At 42.8% G+C, this 25,918-nt stretch overlaps 1 protein-coding gene across 3 annotated transcripts in view; it reads left to right on the forward strand.

Moving 5' to 3' along the window:
- The window catches only part of LOC131104876 (neural cell adhesion molecule 2-like), a 170,612-nt gene extending 146,446 nt beyond the window's left edge, over positions 1-24,166 (forward strand). The window contains exons 8-18 of one of the 3 annotated variants that reach the window (XM_058052519.1): positions 587-732; positions 6,970-7,120; positions 8,169-8,356; positions 9,184-9,280; positions 9,671-9,844; positions 11,103-11,222; positions 12,019-12,140; positions 13,447-13,621; positions 18,459-18,666; positions 18,952-18,991; positions 20,897-24,166. In XM_058052519.1, the coding sequence (XP_057908502.1) occupies positions 587-732; positions 6,970-7,120; positions 8,169-8,356; positions 9,184-9,280; positions 9,671-9,844; positions 11,103-11,222; positions 12,019-12,140; positions 13,447-13,621; positions 18,459-18,666; positions 18,952-18,991; positions 20,897-20,953 (1,478 nt within the window). In that variant the 3' untranslated portion in view covers positions 20,954-24,166. The remainder of the gene's footprint in view (positions 1-586; positions 733-6,969; positions 7,121-8,168; positions 8,357-9,183; positions 9,281-9,670; positions 9,845-11,102; positions 11,223-12,018; positions 12,141-13,446; positions 13,622-18,458; positions 18,667-18,951; positions 18,992-20,896) is intronic. The other 2 variants (XM_058052517.1, XM_058052518.1) reach the window with 2 other exon arrangements.
- The last annotated feature ends 1,752 nt before the right edge of the window (positions 24,167-25,918 follow it).

The raw sequence follows: 25,918 nt of genomic DNA on the forward strand, positions 1-25,918 counted from the left end.
CATCTGTGTTTGCGATGGCTTGTTTTGACAAGGTCCCACAATCCCTTGAGCGCTCTCCCAACAACATTAAAAGCCTTAAGTACACCAAAGCCATGGTGTGGGTTTGCTGCTTCTCAACAAGCTTCCTGTTCAGGGAAGCATGTTGGAGAGATGGGGGAAAAAACGATCCATCATTTATGTTCCGTGCTCTTTGCCCTTCACATGCACAGAGTTTTCGGCTTGCTTATCTAGAGCTACCGAGCACCCCCAGCATACTTTCCACCACTTATCAGCGTGTCAGAAGGAAGCTGCCTGGTGCTGGAGATGCATCCTTCCAAACAGAATTTCATGTTCTTTTAACGGCAGGAATAGAGGAATGTGCACAGGCAGACAAGCAAGTGGATGTTTGTGAAAGATAGAAATGTTTTATCTGGAAATCTGCACAAAATTGGCCTGACAGTTTTCACCTCAACATTGCAAAAGATCAGCACCTGAGTCATGCATCACAGTGCGTGTTTAAATCTGGCAGTGCAGCCTGCATCACCTGTTTTTTTGCACGCTCATGTTCTCTTCTCACCTCTTTTTGTCCACTTTCCGTGGCCTGCAGTTCAACCTCACATCACGCAGCTGAAGAACGTGACGGCAGTGGAAGGCAATGCCGCTATGATCTCCTGTGTCGCTGAGGGCGAACCCCTACCAGACATATCCTGGAGGCGAGCCAGTGACGGGCGAACTTTTGTGGATGGAGACAAGGTAGGAAGCACTACATCTGGTGATGCGATGACACACTGTTGAGCGGTGTGGACAAGCACATGACTTTAGACCAGGGGCGGGCAAACTTTTTGACTCGTGGGCCACGTTGAGTTAACAAAATTGTCCCGGGGACAACATATATTTAATAGAACATATATTTAATACACAAACATACACTATGTTTAACGCTTATAATTTGCCTTGACTGCACGGTGGAAGGGTGGTTAGCGCGCAGGCCTCACAGGCAGGAGACCCGAGTTGAATTCCACCCTCGGCCATCTCTGTGTGGAGTTTGCATGTTCTCCCCGTGCATGCGTGGGTTTTCTCCGGGTACTCCGGTTTCCTCCCACATTCCAAAAACATGCTAGGTTAATTGGCGACGCCAAATTGTCCATAGGTATGAATGTGAGTGTGAATGGTTGTTTGTCTATATGTGCCTTGTGATTGGCTGGCGACCAGTCCAGGGTGTACCCCGCCTCTTGCCCGAAGAAAGCTGGGATAGGCTCCAGCACCCCCGTGAGGATCAGCAGTAGAAAATGAATGAAGCAGTGAATGAATTTGCCTTGATTATTTGTCTAATTCTATCTGTAAAAGTGTCATATGATCTGCTGTATGTTCTCATGTCCCTTTTTTCATGAGCACTTTAAACATCAGACCAAACTACAAAATTGAATTTTACAGTTTTGTTGGGTTTTTTTTCTGAATAAGACTTGCAAGTCATGTTGCCAGTTTGTATGATCCATGTTGAAATACTGGCAGGCTGGATTCAAACGCTTGGTGGGCCGCATGTGGCCCCGGGCCGTAGTTTGCCCACCCCTGCCTTAGATGTTTACGTACTGTTTCTGTACTGTTACGTACTATTCACTTTGTCGGTGAAGCAATTCTATTATGTAGGGTTTCTCAACTGGTCGCAAACTCGGAGCCACATTTTCCCATGGTCATTAAGTGGTGACCCTCATTTATACAGGTAAAAGCCAACTCATTTATTTTGACTTGAAAATATGAAGAGGATGAAAGCCAACTCCAAAACCGTGTATTTATGTTCGAAAATACCAAAAAAGAAGACGCCAATCTAATATATATTTTTTACTTACTGCATTTGGTGTCTGGGACAAGAGACTGCAAGAGATTGGAATCTGCTTTTAATGTCTGAGCAAAGCAAAGGTACACTCGAACCACCTCACAGGACTTTTAAAAAGCCTCACAGTGCCCCCCCAATGAGTTAACGCGCCTAATAGAGCGCAAGTGGCATGTTTTTCTCCTGCTTTTTTTTCTGAGGGTGCGCATTAAAATGTCATTACTTTCTACAGAGAATAATTGAGTGCCTGCGTGTGCCGCGTGGAGATGAATGTTAAAAGAAATAGCCAACATTCACAGGTAATTACTGCTATTTGTGTTCATAAAAATAGTCGTCATCCTTCCCATCCGCCATATATTAATTGTTTCAATTAGTGCCATCCTCCACCTCAAGTGCAGCTCATAACTCTTCTCAAAGCAGATGCTGATCATATTTGCGTTTCATAGATCCCTTCCCATAGAATCCCTTTCACTTGCTTTGAATGCACAAGCCTCATACTCGTGTGAGGATGGCGAGAGTGACCTTGTTCTTACAAGACGGAAAGTTAACATTTGAATACATTTTTGATTCACCAGCAGAGGAACCTTGAAGAGATCAGAAGAAACAAATAGCATTCATTTTACGTGCTTCAGGTAAAACTCTGAAAAAGCTTTGGCATTTATTATTTATTTAAAGAGCAGCTACACAAATTAGAAATTGAATACAATTGGACCTTAAGAAGGTAATTATCATGAGAGGCACACACACCTCCATGTCTTGCATAGGACTCAAACCCACACAAGAAGAAGAAAATAAAACCCAGCAACTCCGTTGTACTGGGAAAAGGTCATCACAGAGATAAATGAATGTGTGTGTTGGCTTGAATCGCTTTGGTTGATAAATAATGCCTGAAAATGAGAATAAGTGCTCCTCTTCCTGCTGCAAATGCAATTATGGAAATGTGACCCACACACCCCTAAACACGCACAAAGACAACACAACGTGTGGGATGCAAGCGTGATGGATGAGCACAGTCATTTAGGTTTAAGGCTGGACGTTCTTCTCTCAATTTGCTTTCCAATCTGCATATCCACCCTGCTCCTCGGTGCAGGTCCAAACAGCTTTGTTCTGCTCACCGTCTAGTATTTATACTCTTTATCAACCACCAGCATCACCCCGCCGTTGCTGGGATTTAATTGGCAACTACGGTAGGATTGCAGTCGCAGAGGGTTTCTTTTTCTATTTCATATACTTTGTAATAATCCTCATTCAAGTTAAAAGACACTCTACTGACAAAAGATGCCATCTCAAATATGTAAACAACTGCACCATAACAATACAACAAAAGTACAAATAAATAATTTATTTGCAAATATAACACTATGAACTAATTTTCACATTGGGCAGTAAACTGTGCGTGCATGCATTAAAGTTTCCCTACAGTACGCAACCTTCTGCATGCTACACACCTACATGCTCTTCCATGTGCTACACTGAGCCCAACCGAGCTCTTAACAAATGCACTTCTGCCACCTGGTGGCCGTTTTATGTCTTAAAACTGCAGTTTTACAGTTGCATCATCACCTGCTTTTGTATCTCCCTCAAAAAACGTAAAAGACATGTAAATACACCTGGGAGCGAGTGTTGGTCTTTGGTATTGAATGACTTAATCACGATAAACAAGGGATGACTGTCCCATTTTTTAAATTGTGCATCCAAATCAGATGTAGATACGTGGAAATAAAACTTGAGGCGCCGTCCTGTGGCTTTATATTCATCGTACAATCTCAAACCTAAGTGTCTTCAGTCGACAGCAAAAATAAACGCCTCACCGTCTGCCTCACTGTCACCATATTGTGGAGGGCACTCTATCCCGCCTCCTGCCCCAAATTCTGATGGGAAAGGCACCAGCTTACTCACGACCCTAAACAGGATAGAAAGGATCAAATAAATGCATAATCATATTTTGACTGAGGGGTGAGCCGCAATAGGGCAGAAATGTGGAAGAGTCTAGATTCATTTCTTTAATCATGACAGCCTGATCTTGTGGGAGCTTGAACGTGAACAAGCCACTTTTACTTTATTGGTATATTGTTTGTCCACATGTTGTCACAAGAATGAGACCCATGTGCAGAAGAATGTTTGGGTGGTTTGGTGGTTCCCTATGCTAAGAGTGTGTTTGTGTGGATTTAAATAGCTTATCCAAGCATAAAGAGTGTGTGTAATACCTGACAGTGACGCATTCACTGCAAACCACAATTGAAAACAGATAATAGAAACATCAATGCGCCAAGCACAAAGCCATCGTTGACCTCCATTTCCAGCAATCAGAAAGCTGTTATCAGTGACATTTTGTTGTTGTCAAATGGATAAGATGATGCAGTAATCAAACATGAACAGTGTGTGTACAAACTAAAACTGCTGCAACGGGATGACGACAGCGAGTTCGCCATGCTGACATTTACAGCTTGCATTTCTCAATATGTGAGAAGTCCCCCACATGGAAATGGAAACAGCCCAGCCTCCCCATTTGAGAGTCCGATGCCTGTTTGTATTTTTGATGCATTCTGCAAGAATCACGTCTTCAAGCTCCTCCTTTTCACCAATCTTTTGAACATGAACATCTTTTAGCTGTACACTGCCGCGGTGGCCATCCGTGTTATGTGCACTTGTGCTTGCATGGACATGCGTGTAGCCCGTGTGCATATGTGCGTGTCTGCACTTCACTGTTCTGTTCTGGACGCTTGCCTCCACTGAGCTGCATATCAAACAGGCTGTGCTTCACAGGCTGCCTGGGTCTCCACGCACACACCCCGCCAAGTTGGCAGGGAGGAATGGGATAGGTGGTGGGCCAGGGGGGTGGTAGCCAGTCATTTCCTGACTGAGAAGCTCCCCTCTTGGAAGATGTCCTCTCTCTTTCTCGTCCTCGCTGATCCCTCCATTCTCAGCATTCTAAGCGCGCACACTCCTCCCTATCCCATTGACCCCAGCTGGCGAAGCGAGCGATCAAAGTGTGAAGTGGTGAGCCGATGCACCTCATTGGCTGATGCCACTGCTGTGATAAGAGTGCTGATCAGCTAAACAGGATAAAGCAGAAAGCAACAACATAGAGAGTGTGTGATGCAGATATAATGTCCACAGATTAAGTTTATTTACAGGCTAAATGTAAATGCTAAAGGTTCATTTATAGGTTCGTGGCTGGAGAGGCACTGTGAAACATTTGGAGATATTTAATCTTGCTCAGCAGGAGGATAGCAATAAAAACCAGAGAATACAGTCTTCCCTCATCCTTTTGCGGTTCAAATTATTTTACAGCTTTATCACCGTCTTTCAAACATCCATTCATCCATTCATCCATCATCTTTTGCTTATCCGAGGTCGGGTCGCTTGGGCAGCAGCCTAAGTGTCAGATAATAAGGTTTGCGTATTTGGAAGTGAGTCCTGAAAGAAGTTTGGGCTGGCTCTGAACACTGGGTTTCAGAGGGCGTTCTAACGCAGACGGTTTGTGATGTCACAGATTGCCGGGATTCTTCGCTCTCTGCCCTTCCCCAAGATCTGCTTCTCTGTATACAGTGTTAGCAAAGTCTCCCAAGAAGTGTTTCTACGTGTGCAAGGGAAGTAGGAAAACATCGGGCACAAGATATTGGAGTTCCTGATTCCCTACCAGCAAAAGAAAAATATTTAAATCTGTCAACCGCATTTCACATCTGACTGTTTTGTGAACATGGGCCTTTTTAACGTTACTTGGTTGTGTTGAAGAGTCAGAAGAGCAAGCAATAAGTAACGTCATGGAACAAAAGCGGTTGTCTGTGTAGCATTATAGAGTGTGCATACAGGGAGCGGAGTGAAAATTACAAGCTCAGCTCACCAAGTCTGGAGTTGCTAATTGCCATTTCCCACCACAATCAGTGGCTCTACCCAATCATTGTTCACAAAGGCAAAATCGTTTTATTTTATATTTATTTTATATTTTTAAATTTTTATGTTAACTGACAAATATGCTAACCGGGGGCGACCTCTGACCAAGGTTCCACTGTACAATGAATAAATAACCAAATAATTGAATGAATAATAATAATAATACATTTTATTTAAAAGTGCCTTTCGGGACACCCAAGGTCGCTGTACAGGAGATAAAAAACACCAATATAAAATACAAGATAAAAGACAATAAATAAGAACATACAATACAATAAATCGGGGGAGGGGGGACCATGTGAAGCAGTTAAAGGGAATAGGCAAGTTTGAACAGATGAGTTTTGAGTTTGGATTTGAAGATGGGAAGGGTGGCAGAGTTATGGAGGTCTGGTGGCAAAGAGTTCCAGAGTTGGGAATTGAAGTAGTGGACAAAGATCTGACTAAAGCAGATTAATGACACCCGTCATAATATAATAGAGTATGTCCTTACAAGCGCAGTTACTTTGTAAAATATGCATGAGTCCAGTGTTTTACCTCACAAACTATTTTCGTCTGAGCTACCCACTTCACCAGGAAGTCATGTTCATGCAATGAGAAGCTGGAGTGTCTCAGATTGCATCCAAGGGTCGGTTTTCTCCGAGTGATAGATACCCGATGCAGCTTTCTGTTACTGTTGATAGCCAATCCTGCGCGATGATGGATGGCCAACGCTGGTTTTATGTTTGAAAACACCCTGGAGGACAGTAAAACTCAATAAATAGCCATATAGTCAAAGGTAAGGCTGTTTACAGAAAGAGTATGTCCAAAATGTTCTCTAATGGTGGCATTGTGGTGATGTCAACAAATACCAGCAGGGGGTGCCTCAATTGGTGGATTGTCTGTCAATCTGTAAAAAAAAGTAATTGTTACCATGCAGGAGCCTTGAGATCAGACAATGATGGATTGTGTCTTACAGCACCATTTCAACCCACCCACTGTGGCTGACCCTCCTATGCCCTTGCGTTCCAAAGGCATTCAAATGCTACTTGTGGGTTCTGACAGAGGTTATCGGTTAAGTCACTGTCTGCTGGGTGTGTCCTGTCTTCCAACACGGTTTTCTTTCCAATATTGATCTGTTCAACTAATCTGCAATAATAAAGCCAGTGCTGAGTTGACATCAGTCGCCATACAAATGAAATGACCTGGTAAATCAATGAGCATTGTTCAAACAGTACATTGAAACATACAAAAAAAAGCTTCACCTCACCATTTGATGTCCTCAGAGCCAGGATGGACGCTTTGAGGTTCGCGGACGCCATGGCAAGTCGGTGCTGACCATCAGCAGCGTGAAGTTGGCAGACCTGGGTCGCTTTGACTGCGAGGCACTGAGTAGGATCGGAGGCCATCAGAAGAGCATGTTTCTGGACATTGAGTGTGAGTTCATGTCATGTGTTCATTTATCTTATCTTTATTTAAAAAAAAAGATGTAACAAGTTTGTCGAACCTGCAGACATTTTTACGAAGATCTATGTGCTGTGTATTTTGAAGTTCATGTAATTACAATCGAAGTCACTATTGGTGTGCCATTTGAAAAATACACATACAATTTCTGCTATATAGTTGATATTAACGAAAACCATCAATGTGGGAAGCGCCTGTTCTGTTTTAAAAACAAGCAGCAGCAAACAGGTGACATTTACTGAAACTCATGTTAGTCCAGGTAGACTGTCCCTTGTCTAATGAGCTCGGACACCAAGATGTGTATCTTGGCCAGGGAATGACTGTGTTTATTAGAAGCACTCCTGGAATGGGAGCAGAAGACAGTACATGTCTGAATTTCCTTCCCTTCCATACCTGCGTTGTTTGGGTGCCAGGACATTGGGGGTGATGCTTTTCTCTAGACACTCACATAGTACTACGTATCATGCATCACGCATGCGTCCGGTGCATCATTAGATGGAAAACTATGTTGCAGTGGCCTCCACTGACAAGTGGCTCTGGCACATACTGGAATGAGGCAACTGCTGCTACCCAAGTAATGAACTCATTTACTAAGTCACTGCAGGCTGCGAGGGGATAACACGTCCTTGCTTGTGACGGGGAGCCAGGCATCAATCTCTCTAATGGAATCCTGCAAGCGAGCATAAAACAACCATAATGCTTCGGCTGAAAGGAATCTGTGCAATAGCTGGCCGCCGCCAAACTCCCCAATTGATATTTATTGGGGCAAGTGCGGTAGTTTGCATCCTTTATTGTTATTCTCGTCATAATGGAGATTTCTGCCCCCAGCATGAAGAGGTTCCAATTAAGGTTACTCTTTTCAATACTGGAGCCGGAGTAGAATGGTATACTTTCTTTTTGCATTGAAGGTTAACCCTACGGTTGTCATTTTATGTGTTTGATGACACACATCCATCGTTACTGAAATAATTGTAACTGCACGGAATTGAGACTGACATCCACTTTGTTGTGTTCTGGTCAGACATACCAAAGTTCTTGACCAACCACACCATCTACTATTCTTGGGAGGGGAACCCAGTGAACATCAGCTGTGATGTGATGTCCAACCCGCCCGCCACCTTGCTTTGGAGGAAAGAGCACGTCACCATCTCTGCAGAGGGGACCGCCAACACTCGAGTGCACAACGGCATGGGCAAATCTGTGATAGAGGTGCGACCGGTGCATCAACATCTAACTTGTCTTAGTTTATTATTATTAAAACTTTAACTTTTTTTGTTTTGCATGCAGAAAACATTGCAAAATGCATAGAAATAACAGATGTAAGGCATAAATTAACATAAATTAACAAAGAGATGAGGAGAGAGCCCTTTTGAGTTATTTGTTGAAATCGCTTGCAACTTTCAACTGTTTGTATTTTGCAGCCATAAAAAAAGACGCATATGTATTTCTACTTTGATGCATATTCATGTCACACTGCCTTGCTATGATTATGTTCTTGAGGCTTGATGCCTCAAGAACATGGTTCTTATCACCTGATTCAGGTGGTCTTGGATGTCTGGGCATGGGAGTCTAACTAACATTTTAGCATGATTAGGCAGACATTTGCTCTCGAAGCCATCTGTTCAGGGTTTTTTTTTTTCATTTGTGTCCTTGCATGCAAGTTTTATTAAACTGTATTGCTCATTATTGTAACTTGTGCCTCACAAACTTTATTAATAAGAAAGTAAGCTGAGTCACCGATGCGTGGGATTCCGACTCGTTTCTCCAACATTTCCATTCGAGTTTGCTATGAATGAGCCTTACCATAGCGTTGTAGAAACTTAGTATAGCGAGATTGGGTTTGATCCACCATGACTGAATAGACAACCTTTGTTAACACCACAAATGCAACAGTTTGTAACACGTAGTAGTGTACAATATTCAAGATATATTCAAAACATTTACTTAAATGAAATTAAATTATATGAAAACCGGGGTGTTCAAAAACTGAGGTTCCACTCTTCTTCTGGGAGTATTCATTTTATTTTTGCTTTCAGGTCACTCCAATGTCTGACAGGGACTTTGGTCGTTACAACTGCACCGCCCGCAATAACATTGGCATTCGATACCAGGAGTTCATTCTGGCCCAGGCTGGTGAGTTTGACCCTTGACCTCCAAGTCTAGGAGTAGAAGTGCTTAACACGCCGCCTCCCCTATAATGATAATGGGCTGATTTGCTATTCTCAGGGATATAGCGTCTACCGCAACCTTGCATCACCCTATGCTAATCTCAAACAGAGCCCGTCTGATTTACCACGGCCCTCTCTATTTACCGAAGTAGCCCCTAATTTAGGGCAGTAATTCACGAATGTGCATTCCAATTATCTTTAGTGCGGATTCAATCGCCAAGGCTAACAAAAGTAGTGAATAACAGCTGACCTCACGTGTACTCCTGCAGGAGGTGACGAAAACTTGAAGACTATACTCGTGTTTTGTGGGATGTTTAGCATAGTGTAGCTAAACTGTGATCCCGTGTGTTTCCAGATGTGCCCTCCAATCCGTACTCGGTTCGCCTGTCAGCTGTCTCCCAGCGCCTGGCCACCGTCACCTTCATGAAGCCGGACTCGCACGGTGGGGTGCCCATCAGCTATTATTTAGTCCAGTACAAGGAGGTGGGCCCGCAGGACTGGAGGGATGTCAGGTCACATAGCGTGCAGAGTGAGTTTTAAATGGAATATCGAACTAATGTCAACATGTTTACATAAAACATTGATGAATCATCATCATCAGAAGAGACCTATTATCTTTGTGTTTTGGGGGAAATAAGATATCCTAATACATCAGTGATTGACATTTTTGTCTCTTTTCTGATATATTGCAGACCAAACCGCAAATTGTTTGTGTTTGATTGATATTGATTTGGTCCGTGTAGACCAATCGGCCAGTCGATTTTCGAGACTTGGCAGGTCAATTGCAGTTGCAAATCCCTAATTAAATGTTTACATTTAGTGGAGGCATTGTTCAGGACCATTAGCACATTCTTGCCATCCGGAAAACAATATACCAGACAGTACATGAGACATATCGATTAGCCAGTTCGATGAAAATCTGAACAAGGCCATCAGATGTTCTGCCTTTGCTTAAATCACATTCTGTCCCATAATTGAGACAATATATGTTTTAAATAAATGCATTATCACATCAACAGACACATATTTTGACCAGTGAACGCACCTGTATGCCTCGCCGCTCTCCAGTCACGTTGCCAGCCCTGAGCTCAGTCGCAAAGCCCGGCTGGAGGTGCCAGCGCACGGCAATAGAGCAAAGGGTAAATTGAGTAAATAGCATTTCCAGAGTAAAAGTGGATAAGTGAGCGTGATTTCAAGTCGTGTTTAATGGTCTTCTAATTTCAGAGTTAAGACAAAACTATGGTTTGGTTCTGCGCTAATTAGAACCGAGAGCTCATCATCCGAGAAGCTCCTTTCACAGTGGAAAATATTGACACGTTATTACTGTCGCTGGCTGGGTTCTTTTCATTGCAATGCCTTTCCGCAAATTGAAATCTGTGCCTAAAGGCGGGAATGTAACCTCGCACAGCTGCAAATTGCCAACTTTTTTGCTGGACTAAAGCAGTGCACAAGCTCTTATTATGGAGTCATTCAAGTATTTAATTTGTGCAAACTGACAAAAACAATGTGGCGAGCTCATTACGGCGCCGGCTTTTCAGTGCAGGAAAGGTTATGTAAATGCATTCTAGTGACAGACTGTGCTCTGATATTGAGATTCTCTGTTTACACTCCATTTTTAATATGCAGCGCTTGCACGCGGAGAAGAGCAACAAATGAGCAGGTATTCAGCAATCGACTGAATCAGGATCAAGCGTGTAAATATTTATGAGCTTATTTGTTTTCCGCAGGAAAAGATGTACGCTCATGTTTGTGCTCACCGTGTGATCGCTGCTTCTGTGTCTTGCTAGCAACCGTGGTGCTGACCGGCCTGGAGCCCAACACGACGTATGAGGTTCGAGTGGCGGCCGTCAATGGGAAGGGTCAGGGCGAGTTCAGTCACATGGAGACTTTTCAGACGTTACCCATCCGTAAGTCGCTCGCCGCCATGACAAGTGGTTGGACAGGTTTAAATGACACCTGCTTAATAAATCGGTGCTTCTCAAATAGTGGGGCGGGGGGGTGTCAGTGTGGACACAAGGGGCAGGGGTACAGATAACTGCTCCAGTTGAGGTCTGTTTCAGAGCCTTTACTTTGAAGCGCTGTAAAACTGAACATACAGAAATAAAGCATATCAATTATGACTTACTTCAGATACGAATCATTTCTCTGTGATTATCCACATAAATGAAATGTGTTCAACAAATTCAATACCTGGATGCTAATTTACAATGGGAATGCCATATAGTCTCAAGCAATTAGCATTAGCAATTTATATTTCAATTTCAAACACCATTAAATATGACAACGAATTAGACACTTATATGTACTTAAGCAGATGACGCATAACAGGCAAACTACAGCTCAACAAGAGATAGGGCCGTCACGGTCCTTGTCCCAATACCCTGAGGACTCATAAAGTATTTATTATTCATTTTATACCAACAAAAATTAAGTAATTTTTACACCTTAGGGTGGGCATGACAGAAAATGTGCTTAAACTAATTCCACATGTAAGCAATATAACCCCTTATTGACGTGTGGAGTGTATCCAGGTGAGGCCTTAGAGAACTACTTTGACTATTAATTCTGTTGAAAGCTACCCTCCTCTGTTTAAAAGCCTCTTTCTCTATCTACCATCACCACCTGCTCCAACTCACCATTGCAGCGAGGAAAAAAATCCATTGTTATGCCTTTATCTCCTTCCTCCCTTCTTGGGTCCCTTAGGAGAACCGAGTCCGCCTGCAGTGCACGGGCAGAGAGGAATGGGTAAAGCCTACAAACTGGGGCTGGTCAAGCAGGATGATGGAGGCATGCCCATTGTGGAGTATATAGTCAAGTATAAGACGGTGAGTGACACTGTTTACATTTACAGACAAACCTTGGTTTTAGCACACACCGTTTTTTTTCACCGGCATTTTTGTGCAATATTGCACATAACAAACTAGTCAGCTTGCCTTGTGTTGTGCTTGTGCCCCCCCCAAAAACTGCTGACTCACCGTCTGTGCATCTTTTATTGAATGTGACTAAATAAGCCACCATGGGGCCAAATAAAGTAGCGAGTTTGGTAAAGATTGTGAGTAACACTGTTGAATTCGGAATGTGCGGGAAGTCTGTATCAACAATAAGTTCCAATTGTCATTTATCATTATTTTGCTGTTACGTAAAACCACAATTATTTTCTTTAAAACGTATTTTGTATTGGTGTATTTTCATACTTTTTAAATGGATCAACTGTATTTACAATACATGATTTCAAAAGGGTGGTTAGCGTTTTGGCCACACAGTCAGGAGATCGGGAAGACCTGGGTTCGAGTCCCCAACATTCCAAAAACATGCTAGGTTAATTGGGGAAATTGTCAAATTGTCAATAGGTATGAATGTGAGTGTGAATGATTGTTTGTCTATACGTGCTATACTGTGATTGGCTGGCGACCAGTCGAGTCTCTCTCACACAGTCAACTGGGATAGGCTCCAGCATATCCCGTGACCCTAATGAGGATAAGCGGCATAGAAGATGGATGGATGGATGGATTTCCTATGGGAAAACCTGCCTCTGTTTTTGCCTTTTTTGTCTGACCTTTTGAAACAAATGAATGACAAAAGCCGAGGTGTGTAAAGGCTAAGTAGTAGAGTAGTCAATGATCACGCAATTTAAAAGGTTTTCAGATTGTTTGAAAAAAATGATAGTGATATATTTATCCTGGAATGAAAGTATACAGGGGCGGCACGGCGGTCGTGTGGTTAGCACACAGACCTCACAGCTAGGAGTTCAATTCCATCTCTGTGTGGAGTTTGCATGTTCTCCCCGTGCATGCGTGGGTTTTCTCCGGGTACTCCGGTTTCCTCCCACATTCCAAAAACATGCTAGGTTAATTGGCCACTCCAAATTGTCCATAGGTATGAATGTGAGTGTGAATGGTTGTTTGTCTATATGTGCCCTGTGATTGGCTGGCGACCAGTCCAGGGTGTACCCCGCCTCTCACCCAAAGACAGCCTGCAACCCTCGTGAGGAAAAAGCGGTAGAAAATGAATGAATGAATGAATGAAAGTATACAGAGAATGCAGTACATTGGAGTTGGCGCACCCCTCGGGAAAGACTGTATAATAACTAAGACGCTAACTTCACACCCTCTCTTATATTTTACCTTCCAGGACAAAGAGGAGCAATGGATGACCAAGCTGGTTCCGGGTTCCAATGATTTTGCAACGCTGCAACCACTGCAGTGGAACACGAGATACGAAGTGGAGATCACAGCTCGCAACGTTAAGGGTCTGTCGGAGCCGACCTTTTACCAGTTCTTCATGCCTCAGAAACCTGACATCACAGGTAAAAGCGCTACTATGTTGTGAGTTCGGGCTTGCCGTTCTGAAAATGCAGTGTGGCCTCTTCTTTTACTGGGATGTGCAGAAAGATTGGTTTCCAAGCCCCCCAGCTAGTTCGCAGCAACATGCACACAAATGCACACTCGTATGCAGAAATGCAGACAGATGCTTTGATGTATGCACCATGTGGTGCTTTGAAGTATCTCTTGTGCACTCTCACCCCCCCACACACACACAGAAATGGGTATAGTTGAAATAAAAATGTAATACCATTATTGTACCCATGTGAGCGCCCCCGTCGCCCCCAAGGAGGCTTGTTTTTCCTCTTGGAGTCTGTTACCGCGTCTATTTGCAAGGGTTTGGATTTTCTGTTTCAGTTAAATTGCCCGTGAGTGTGTGTGCTGCCTCACAAGCAGAACGGAAGACCGGGGAAGAGGCAGGCTTAAGGCGGGTCTTCGATTGACTGTCCTGTCTTGTTAGGTGCATTGTCGAAAAGGCCCAGGAGCGGACAGGAGATGAGGAGAGAATGCTTTCCTCCTAATGTGAACATCGCACAAACAGTAACCCACGCTGATGGTGTGTGCTAAGAAGGCAATCAAAGACGCACGTAGGAAGGGAGATGGACTTCGTAGTCCCTTGTCTCTTCTGCCATTACTGCTTTTTCAAAAACAATCATAGTTCTGGCGCATTTGCATTTCTAGTTCACTTCAAACTTCTCATACGGTTAACAAGTGCATTATTGTCATTTGAATTAGTCTTTTTTTTCTTACAGATATCATATATTGTATAGCGCTTCAATGTCAAACTAATCCTGCAAACTAATGTTGTGTAATGAACACTTAATGCTGCTTCTGCTGGATGCATTTCAAATGTAAACACTCAAATACTGCAATGTGCGATACAAGTTATGACTCCTGAGGTGTTATATTAGCATAGAAGTATAGTGGTGTCTTCGTTAACATCATTCATTTATTCCAGGGGGTCCGATTCAAACCAAAACGTACTCTAACCAAAGCAATAGAAATAATATAAATTTTATATATTATAGTATATTATATAGAAAACGCATTTTCTTGACGATAATTATAGTTTTACATGCACAAAATAATGGATCATAGTGGAATTAATGAAGCTCAGCGTAAGGCTCACGCAGGACGTAGTGAGACGGAATAACACCACGACTGCTTCACGGATGTGGAAAGTGGTGAAGACAATGCATACCCACACAAGAACAATGCTGTTGTACATTTGTTTTTGTACACTCGACCTAAACAATATGTTGCTGATCATCCCAGAACACACTGTGTTCAACTTTAGACTTAATTACTCCTGGGTGGCAGTTGTACATAAGTATATGTAAGTATATTTTAAGTATATCTTAAAAAGGTACTGTAAAATCTCCCACCATGAAACATCCTGATGGATTTGATGTGAGGAACACTGCAATAATGTCATTAAAAAAAAACACTTTGAGAAATAATCTCGGAATGCTTCACTGGTCTCCTGCAAGCACATAGAACTTTCCTGGAATTGATGCTGGAATATCAAAACAGAGTGACTGCTTTTATGGCTACCATTACAGTAATCAGCTCCTCTATAAATTCTCTGAAGTTGTTGTCTTTAATGAAAAAAGGGATGTCTCTTGCAAAAAAACGTGGAAATGGGACCGTGGGAAACACATACAGCTGCTTCTGAAAAACATGAAATAATAATCTACTTTTTTTATGTTTTTACGACCATGAAGTCTTGTACTTAATAAATCCAATAAACAAAACAGAGCACATTGTACTTTCAATTTCCAGTGTGGAGGATGTAGATGGTGGCAGGCCATGCATTTAGTGCCCAGGCCTTCGGTGGGGACTTAATCCGCCTCTTAATACCACCACTAGCACATCACAATTATACACACCAGCAATACTAGGGTGAGTCCAGCTATGGTACGGATAAAACTAATTTCAGCCCCTTGGATCCCCAATCTCATTCTCTCAGGTGAGGGTGGATAGGGTGGTATCTCCACTCTACCCAGCTTGTCCATCTTGGCTTTGTTTACCTCCGATCAACAAATCTGAGGATGTAAAAATGCTGATGTTATTGCGGGCCAGATGGATGGCTCTGTGAGTTCAATCTGAAAGCAATTGGTTATTGCCAATAGTGTTTAAGTGACACCGGGCCAGCACTCCTGATTCTGAAGGCCCTGGGCATATTAAATCCGTCATGGTAAGACATAAAAGCTGAAAAAAATCTAACATACACATATCGGAAGCAGTGCAGCCACACAAGTGACACTACAAGAGGCAATTTTACTGAAGAAATACCAGAATTTAAGTTTGTAAATGTAGTCATAGTGATTAGGCCAGCAGAGACGGCTTTGCTGACCTAGACGGCTCACCACTGGTCAATGGAACAAGGAAGAAGAGCAACACTATTGGAGAACATAATGGTTTTACTTAGTAAAACAGCAATTTCTTATACTAAAGAGAATCCTGACTGGACTTCCTGGAAAGAGCCATCATGGAAGATGTGAGCACCCAACAAACCCTGTTATTATTTATTCAGGAGTGGCAGTGCAGAATGTGGGCATTAAGCACAAAAGCCAGCGTTGATAAGTATCTTTTTCCTCAAGTGTTTCCTTGAGTGCTCTCCGGTCTCATCAGGCTTGCTACTTCCTGCTTAAATCTGGGCCAAGAGGAGAAACTTGTTCCTCCTTCTGCGTTTAATGATCCTTTTAAAAGCTCTCAGGGCAACTTTGATTTCCACAGCATGTCCTCCTTCACGTCCTCAAATAGTTGTGTTTATCCCTCTGAAGATCGGCACCTGTTCCCTCCCTGATCAATTAAGGGCTATCCGGCCATCATTAATGGACTGGCTTCCTCTTAGGCCCAAACGAGGGACTGCCAATCTACGGCCAGGCTTAATGAGTCTGTTGTCAGAAGCAGGCAGATATGAATGTGCTTGGATACCTGGGAATTGACACCGCTAATGGTGCTATATTTTACTACGTAATCAGGAGTCTTAGTCAGTTTAAGGGTTAATAGAGCATGGAAATCCAAATTAATGTGCAAGGTGTGCAAGGAATTAGCAAATGTGTAAAAACTCACTCAACCAATTAGTTTGGGGACTCTTGGGAGAAGGGAAGATAAATAATGTAGGAACACAACTAAGAAAAGATTGGAGATCCCTCAAATCTTTTGTCTTTATTGTTATTTTAAAAAGAGCAGGAAGGAGGCAAAATCAGTGTAAACCACTTGGAGGTTGCTTAGCAACTATAATTAGAGCTTCTGCATAGCATAGTTAGACACCAGACCCAAGTGGCAATGATTAAGCAGCTACTATATGTTTACAAATTTACCACCATGGAAATTGGGCGTAAGATAAACACAGCATTATATTTCACCGATTTAGAATCCATAAATCTCTTCACCCAAAATTAGATTTCTATGAAAAGCTAATCCAAAACCCACCAGCACTTACCCTGACACCGTGGGTCACAGACAGCCAAAAACATCCTCCTACAGAAATGAACTTTATACATAATTGTATACCTGCTCTTGCATGTTTAAACAGGAACTGTCGGACTTTGTCTTTACCGCAATACCTCTTGTCCCAGAGCTTCCAAAGGGGGTCACTTTTGAGCAGAAAAGTAGATTCACAAATTACTCTTGGCATGGCACCACCTCCTCCTTGGTTTGCAGGAAGCACTGAAACCTGGAAGAATGATCATTAGTCAATTATTCATTTTCTGCTGCTTTTCCTCACGAGGGTCGCGGGGGTGCTGGAGCCTATCCCAGCCGTCTTTGGGCAAGAGGCGGGGTACACCCTGGACTGGTCGCCAGCCAATCACAGGGCACATATAGACAAACAACCATTCACACTCACATTCCTACCTATGGACAATTTGGAGTCGCCAATTAACCTAGCATGTTTTTGGAATGTGGGAGGAAACCGGGGGGTGGAATTGAACCCTGGTCTCCTAGCTGTGAGGTCTGCTCGCTAACCACTCGACCGCTGTGCCATTAGTCAATTAATTTGTCCAAAAGGCCATAAAAGCAAAACATACAAAACCCGAGGCAATTTTTCCAATCCAATTACTCTCCCAAAAATATTCACAAATAATTAATTTCCAGGAGCATAATTTTATAAAACAATGCATAGAACATATTGTTGATGTGGACTTTTAAATGTACATGCATCAGTGTTTCTCACCTTTTTATCAAATTCTTGCCACTTGCAACAATCTGTGGGCAGACAATGAGTGGGTAATGCATGAGTGGCTTTGTTTGGGTGCTCCATTCCATGATACAGTACAGTGCTAATAGACTAGTTTGTTACCAGCAATATTCCTAGGCAACATTTTTGATGAAAAACAAATCATATGAAATCATATTCACAATCTGAGGATGGCTTGTTTGAAGCAAGTCCTGAGTCTGGGAGGTCAAAGTCCAAGTGAATTTGCAAGCGGACTGTAGTCCATACCTCGGACTCGTGGTATGCACTGTGCATCTACCACCGTGTATTCCAAGTTCATTAAGTTATGACCTTGACAAATGGCAGTGCTTCTCAGATAGTGAGGCGGGCCCCCATCGGGGTCTGTGAGAGGCAGGGGGGACTGCACTCGTAAAATGTCTTCAAGGTTGTCTGTGAGTATCTTTATTCAGGTATTCATGCTTGAACGGTGCTCATGCTCGTAATCCATACAGTACATACGTATATATAAATACATACCAGGTTCTCCATCGTATTTAAAATCAGGAGTGAACCACTGACATGTTGCCTTAGCCTTTCTCGTTTCAAAGCGTCTTTCTCCATCTCACATTGCTCACAGTGTTTCCTGCGTGTCTTAGCAGAATCCCTGTTCAGCGGCCTGGGCCTGGGTGCAGTGGTGGGCCTTGGTCTTGGAGCGCTGCTGCTGCTGCTGGTTCTGGTGGATGTCAGCTGCTTCTTCCTGCGCCATTGCGGCCTGCTGATGTGCATCACACGCACGCTTTGCAGCAAGAAGACAGCCACCAGTGGAAAGGGCAAAGAAATGGAGGAGGGCAAGGCTGCCTATCTGTGAGTGTTGTTGTACCAAGAGTTGGTAACAATGGGGGCGGGGAGGGGGGTATTTTCTTCAATGTATCCTTGTCATTCATGCTTGCAGAGGGAGTATCTGCTGTGGGTGTCACGGCCTCTGGTTTTACTTTTTTCCATTTTTTTAGTTAGAGGATTAGAATGTGATAATACTGAGTCATCTATTGCAAAATGTTACACAAATCAAATTGTTCTGTAAAAGGCTGAACATTCCACAGAAATAATCTCTTATTGAATGAGAAAAGAAGCCTTCTTTTTGCCATTTAGGTACACCTACAACAGCCACCCAAGCACCTTTTCAACCACAGTATGTCTTCTTCACTTCTTCATAATGTCTTCTTCCCTAACATTTACCCACTGTGTGTTCTTCCAGTTTGCATGCATACAGTATAGTCATTACATGCATGTCTGAAATTACGCTCCCTGTTCATATTCTATTTACACTTCCATGTTGTTGTGCATGTAAAATTTATCTTTGGAGGTTCCTCGTCAAGTAGACAAGCAAGATGTGGTGAATAATTATCGGTGTTTAGTGCAGCAGAAGGAGCACATACTGTATGTATGCAGTTGTGAAGGCTCGGACATCCTTTGGGTTTACACATACAAGGTGCAAGTGAAAAAAGCTCAACAATAAACAACCGCTCAAAGGTGTAGTATCACTGGCAATGCAAACCGCTGTACTGTACATTTACAGGAGTGCCTTATGTGCAGTGTAATTTGCTATAATTAACATTTCCATAAATTAACATTTAAATGACTACACAGGCCAACTGGTTCTTTAAAGGCTCTCCAGTTACGCTCCATTGGCTAAACCAAATCAAAGTTCAATCTAAAGTGATTGAATTTTGAGTCACAATTTGTCTTTATTCAAGGTGTTGAAAAAGATTAATAATACAGTTCTGCTCAGTTTTGACTGGCATTGTGAGAGAGCTCTTATTTAACATTATGTTAACATTATAATAGCATTATATTTTGCCCAATTATGTTTCTGAATAGCCAACCTTCCATCCATCTTTTACCACTTATCCGAGACGGGGTCGCAGGGGAAGCAGCCTAAGCGAGGAAGCTCAGTCTCCCTGGCCACTTAGTCCAGGTCCTCCCGGATGCCGAGGCGTTCCCAGGCCAGTTCAGAGACTGGTGTGCCTCCACGCCCATCTCGGTGCAGCCCGTTCTTCCAAATTACCAATTTAATCCAGCACACCGCTGCTGGACCAAATTACCACTGCATGGGGTGCGCCACCGTGCGCCACTTTGCGCTGCGCCACAAAATTAGAAGCCATTATCTCTAAGGGAGAGCCCAGCTACCCTATGGCGAAAACTCATTTTAGTCGCTTGTACCCGTGATTTTGTCCATTCGGCCTCAACCCAAAGCTTGCGACTCCAGGTGAGGGCAGGAATGTAGATTGACTGGTAAATTGAGAGCTTTGCCTTTCGGCTCAGCTCCCTCTTCACCACAGATGACCGATGCAGAGTCCGCATCACTGCAGACGCCGCAGCAATGATCTCTAAGGAAACCAAAATATTGGTTGGGTTTGGGTTGAGTTGGGTTGGAGAGAGGAAGCAACTAAGCAGTCTCAGGCTAATATTACTTTTTCAGAAAATAAATCAAACCAAAAAAAAACAATCTCTGTCCACATAACAACACATTCACCGGCTGTCATGCGGATTTTGTTTAATTAGAAGCTTGAAAAAGCAACCACAGCTGACTTAGTAGTGCACTGTAACACCTCTGTTCAGAAGTACAATGATGAGTACATCGTTTTTTAAAACAGCACACTTACACAAAGCCCAGGAAACATTGTGTTTTTGTAATCATCCGTGCATGTTATGAGGCTCATCATGAGGTAAACATGAGGTTATGTCGACACAAAGCAAGCTTTCCAAAAACTCCTACATAATGAGCCAAACCTTTAATGTAGTGTTTGTTTTCCCAGATTTTTTAAGTACCTGTTGGATTCCATTTGGCCAAACAGAAGGAGAAATATGAATGGGTTTACACCTTTTTATATAACTGCTTCACTGCTGCTTTCTCATTCATTTTAACGAGCTTCCTCATGGCTGTTCGGCGAGCACTTTCACTGTCTGTCATTCATGTTGCTCATAGCCCGCCTTCTCTGTCCTTTGCTCAAATCATTTCCGTCTTTCCATCAAGCTGCAGCCTGTAACAAGGACACATCAACGCTGATGTGCACACTCTGTTCTCATACCGCAGGAAGCTGCCGCTGAAGGAAGAAAATGGCAAAGAGTCTCTCAAGCCGGATACGATTGAAATCAAATTGCATGGCGACCACAGCATCCACACAAAGCCAGGCGACAGCAAAGCATAAAGGGTCCTTTCGCACCCACAAGAACATTCGGATCACAAGACCAAAACCTGGACAAACTACAGCACTGGAACATAGTAGAGAGATTTTTTTGTTCAAAGGTGGGAGGCATGTGTAAATAAAACTTTAGATGGAAGCATGAATGCTGACGTAAATGGAAGGCTCATGTTGAACTATGATTGTATGTTATTTTTGTTGTGTGCTTTTTACACCCTTCTTGTGTTCCCACAGCTATAACTCATCTTATCTGAGAAGTCACAGGAATGTTTTTGGGGGTCTGCGGGCTCTGGTTGTTGTATTTCATGATTCATGACAGCGTGTCTCTCCAGGTTGGTTTAATTGCGTCAAGGCAAGTGCTTGTCTGAATACATAATGGCTGTGACAAGCAATTGTGGAGGCCAAGCAGTTTGATCAGGCTTCCCCTTGATGCCTTGAAAACTGTTGACATCCAAGCCGCGATGTATTAGAGGTGTGGACACGAGTCACGCGACTTGGGACTCAAGTCAGACTCCACAGTCACAATTTTGATGACGTCGTACTTGACATCATCAAAGACTTGAAACTCGACTTGGGCTTTGACGTCAATTACTCAGGACTTGACATGGACTTTAATCTGATGACTTGAATGTGTTGAGTAAAATGTGTCCTCATTCATAATATTCAACTATTTTGTCTTTGAATCTGCCTCAATGCGTCTTAACACCCAATCAGGTTTAAGAACAAACAACAAATGTGTGGATTACATAAAAACCTGAATGCTAGGCCAAGACTAAGGAGCTGTCCACACAGAATGTTTTCAAGTATTTTATAATTTAAGCCTTTCATCAACACAGCTACTGCGTTCTGGGTGGCCTGAAGCGGTTTTATGCCTTCCAGAAACGATGATGTCACTGCCCCGTCGCGGTCACATGACCAGGAGTGACAAGCCAACAAAATATCAGAATATTTTGACTGGCATGAGTCACAGCGGTCAACATTGTTCTGATATTTTTTTGTCTTATCCTCGAAAATGACTCGTAGAAGTAATCCCACTTTGTCATCAGTCTAGATGAGCCTTGGAAGACGATGCATTTTTTTCTTCTTCTATAGTTTTGGTGTCATGTGGTTCTGTCTGCGTGTCTGTTTACAGCATCACAGATAGGTGTGCCTTATGTATTACATCGTTTTTGCCTCATGATCTGTTCTCATTTGGATTCCATGTGGCCTATGTCTTTTTACACTGGTCTAAAAACACGTAATAATTGTATTTGTCAAGTGTAATAGATCGTTACTTGTTAAAAATAGCATCTTATTTGGTAAACAGTGCTCATAACTAAGGACTCAAAAATGTCAAGCCTACGACGTCGGACTGGACTCGACCAGCCTTGTCTTGAGATCTGACTCGGACTTGCACGTCTTGACTTGAGACTTGACTGGAGACTTGAGATGAAAGACTTGAGACTTGCAAAAGACTGACTTGCTCCCACCTCTGCCGTGTATGGTTTTGACTGCTCATGTTGGAGGTGTTTGCTTCATGACTCGGTCCGAGACCCCCTCTCACCATCACACTCCGAGGCGATGCTTGGCGATGCTACTGCGCCGATCCCAATGATGTCAACCTCTTTTTTTGCCTGTATTCGTCGGGTCAGGTAAAGAACTCTCTTTTTAGTTCATCTTAAATGATTCATTTGTTGTTTTGTTCTGCGTCTCCAGAAAAAAACTCAACATTTGCAATTCTATTAAAAAAAAAAGAAGAAAAACACTTGTGGTGGAAAACAGCACGTGGTTTGAGGTCACTGTTGAAAAAAGCCTTTTGTACAATGTTGACAATGAAAATAGTTGCCGCTGTTGCCACGTGTGATAATTCAGCGTGAATTTTTGTTGTCAGTCGCCTCCAGTGGACTTTTGAAAGACCTTGAATGTTTTCATCCATCAAAGCAGTTTTGTTGGTAGGACTGAACGCAGGGATCCAAGGAATGGAGAAGTCAACATGAACATTGATGTCCTTGCTCATTGATGCCTCAGATGTCTTTTCTTTGTCAGGCTGCTCGCTGACATTGTGTGCTGTACATAGGTGGAGAAGAAAAAAACATATTTTGTGAGCTTTGATGTAAATATACCCTAAAAGATGTGACTTGTTTCAAAAGGCAGTTTCATCTTCTTTTGCCATGTTATATGTGAGCCAGGCTTACACGATGGTAGAAGTTTAGTTGTCCAGGTATTTGTTTCCTCTGAAGCCTGAAGCAATGTAATCCAAATGGAGGCAGTGATTAAATCATCTGAGTCAGACACACTTTTGGATGACAACTTTACTGCTGTTTGCCACCAAATGTGACTGTGAGGTGTGCTGTTCCGACTTCCAGGAAACATACTGAACACTAAGCAGAACACGAGTCCAAGTTCAGGTTGATGTGATGACTACTAAATTCCCATCCCGCGTTTGTGTGTGAGTGTGTGTGTGTGTGTGCGCCTCAATGAATGAATGAATGAATAATCTCCATGCACTAGGCTGCATGTTCACTTTTTGGATGCATCTGCATGCGTTGTGTCCAGTTTTTCCACAATCGCAGCGTCCCAATTTCCAAAATAAATGAAGAAGTTAGTGTCTGGCTACTCAGATGACTCTTTGGATATTTATAATCATGGCCTCCTCCCGTGAATGTGAGTAACTGATGATGCACTGATGGTGTCCCCGAGTCCATCCATCCACCTCTCTGACTGGTTTTTGTCTCTGATTTGTGTCTGTTTCGAGCATCGAGCCCACGTACCGTACAATACTACTGTATACTTGCATCACACCGATGGTCTCACCATGGAGTGGTTCCTGCTGCCTATCACACTGACTACATATATGAGAGCACAGTGCCTGGGTGGCGTTATACTTTCTTTTTGTTCTTTTTGGATTTGAATAAGTCGAAAACACCCACACCCCCGCCTCTGTCCACTTTTCTAGTGGGGGTTAAAAGAGGTGTGTGATCTCAGTGTACAGTGTGTCCTCCTTGTCTCCCTATCCTCCACACCATTTTGGACCTTTCTTGCTGAGTGTGCTTTGTGCAGGAAGTGGGAATATTGATGTCTCTCTGTATGTACCTGTGCAACACTTGTGACTCCTGTCATTTGCCGCTGTAAATAAACATGTCCTGGTAGAAGAGACAATGTTTCGAGCTATGACTCTGTGGGTAAACGTTACGCTGATGTGTGTACTCGAAACCATGCATACACGGTTTACAGTGGGTGAACATTTCACTTTAATCCTTGCTGTTGTGACCGGCTTTTCTTGAATTTGGTAAATGAATGAGAGAAACGCACACTCCTCCGAAAGCACCACATTTTAATTTCTTTTTTTTTTTTTTTATGGGGGCATGAATGTTTGTGTGTCTCATTTCACCACAGGGCACATAGCTATAGTTACCAAGGTCATCCCTAAGCCGCCATTATTTTGAATGGAAGCTGTGTTGCATCTAAATCTGGCCTCGCTTCCTTTGAGGATCATTGCGAGGGAAAATGAGAATGAGAGAAGATGGAGACACTGGATTCACTGAATGTGCTCTTTTTTTTGATCAACAGTTGTCTATCGATTGTTGTCCTGACCCATCCTCAATAAGTGAATTTCCACAAAGTAGAATTCAATAATAATACAGTATTTTCATAGTTAGAGCATAGAAAACCTGTTTATGACTTTCTAAATAGGGTTTTCACGATTAAATGACACTTCCGGTTATAGCGGTTATTTGGTTGCAGATCAGACCGCAATAAAATAATTTCCACAATATGGGATTTCATATCAATAAATGTAATATTTTTGTAGTTGGAGCATAGAAAACCTGTTTATGACTTTCTAGATATGTTTTTAACAACCATACAGTCATCTTTACACTCATCCTCTTTGTTTACAACACGTAACTCAAATCTTATGCTGCAGGGACTCAATATGGCTGTTAGCTAGCGAGCTAACCAGTTAGCCTCAAATGTATGCTGACTGTCAATAGAAACTTAATGCTGTGGTGCAGATTCTGGAAGATCTAGAATGTTTTCTGTGCGCGTTATCGCGTGTAGCTGCCATGAAATGAATCCATAACTAAATACAAACGGCCGAAAATTAGCATAATAGGTCCTCTTTAAGGTAATATAAAGTAAGGTAACGTCTCAATGTTTTGTGTCATTACCGCTGCCTAGTGACCAGGATATTCCATATCACTTGTATATGTCCCTATGTGCCTTTTTATTTGAAAGTCATATTTCATAAAACATTTGCTTGTAAAAAAAATAAAAAATTTAAAAAGTATGTGAAGGGCGTCTACCCTGTAACATATCTTTCAACCCTGCCATTTTCACAGAGAAACTTCTGGATTTTATTTCAGCTGCCTTCCTGACGCCCTCCCGTATTTTAACTTAAATGAAAAAAAAATCCTCTCCAGTTCTATGGGAGAAGCACAGCTTAAACCTGATGCAAATGTTGCCAGGTAGGGTCTGCACATCAAGCCATGAGTGGAAGAAATCCAGGATGGGGTGATTCCGTTGGGGGGGCACCACACTCACACACACATTTCCAAGCAAACAATGTTTTAGTCGACTGTCAGGAAGTCATAAAGCAGCAGAGAAAGATAGCACAGTAAGCCTTGAGGTAATATTTCTCACCTAATCTCACTCTTTGCAGAGTCCCCCGTGATACTGACAGCACCTTAATCCCAACTACCCAAGAAAGTTTGGGAGGACACCTCCCTGCCATTGTTGGAAGTTTTCTCTCCCTAATGCACACAATTGCAGTGCCCTTAGACTCCTCTTCTCCAGACAATTCCGCCGTGACAAGCGCAGGCAAATTAATTTTTCAAGCTCCGCCGGCGTGCACAGAAGGTGGAGAGTTTCCACGTTGAAAGCTTTCTGCCAGGTCCACTTTCTTAATCTGCTGGGGTTCTAAATTACCAAACACA

Source organism: Doryrhamphus excisus, chromosome 16 (assembly GCF_030265055.1).
Source record: "Doryrhamphus excisus isolate RoL2022-K1 chromosome 16, RoL_Dexc_1.0, whole genome shotgun sequence".
In the NCBI taxonomy this organism is placed as follows: domain Eukaryota; kingdom Metazoa; phylum Chordata; class Actinopteri; order Syngnathiformes; family Syngnathidae; genus Doryrhamphus; species Doryrhamphus excisus.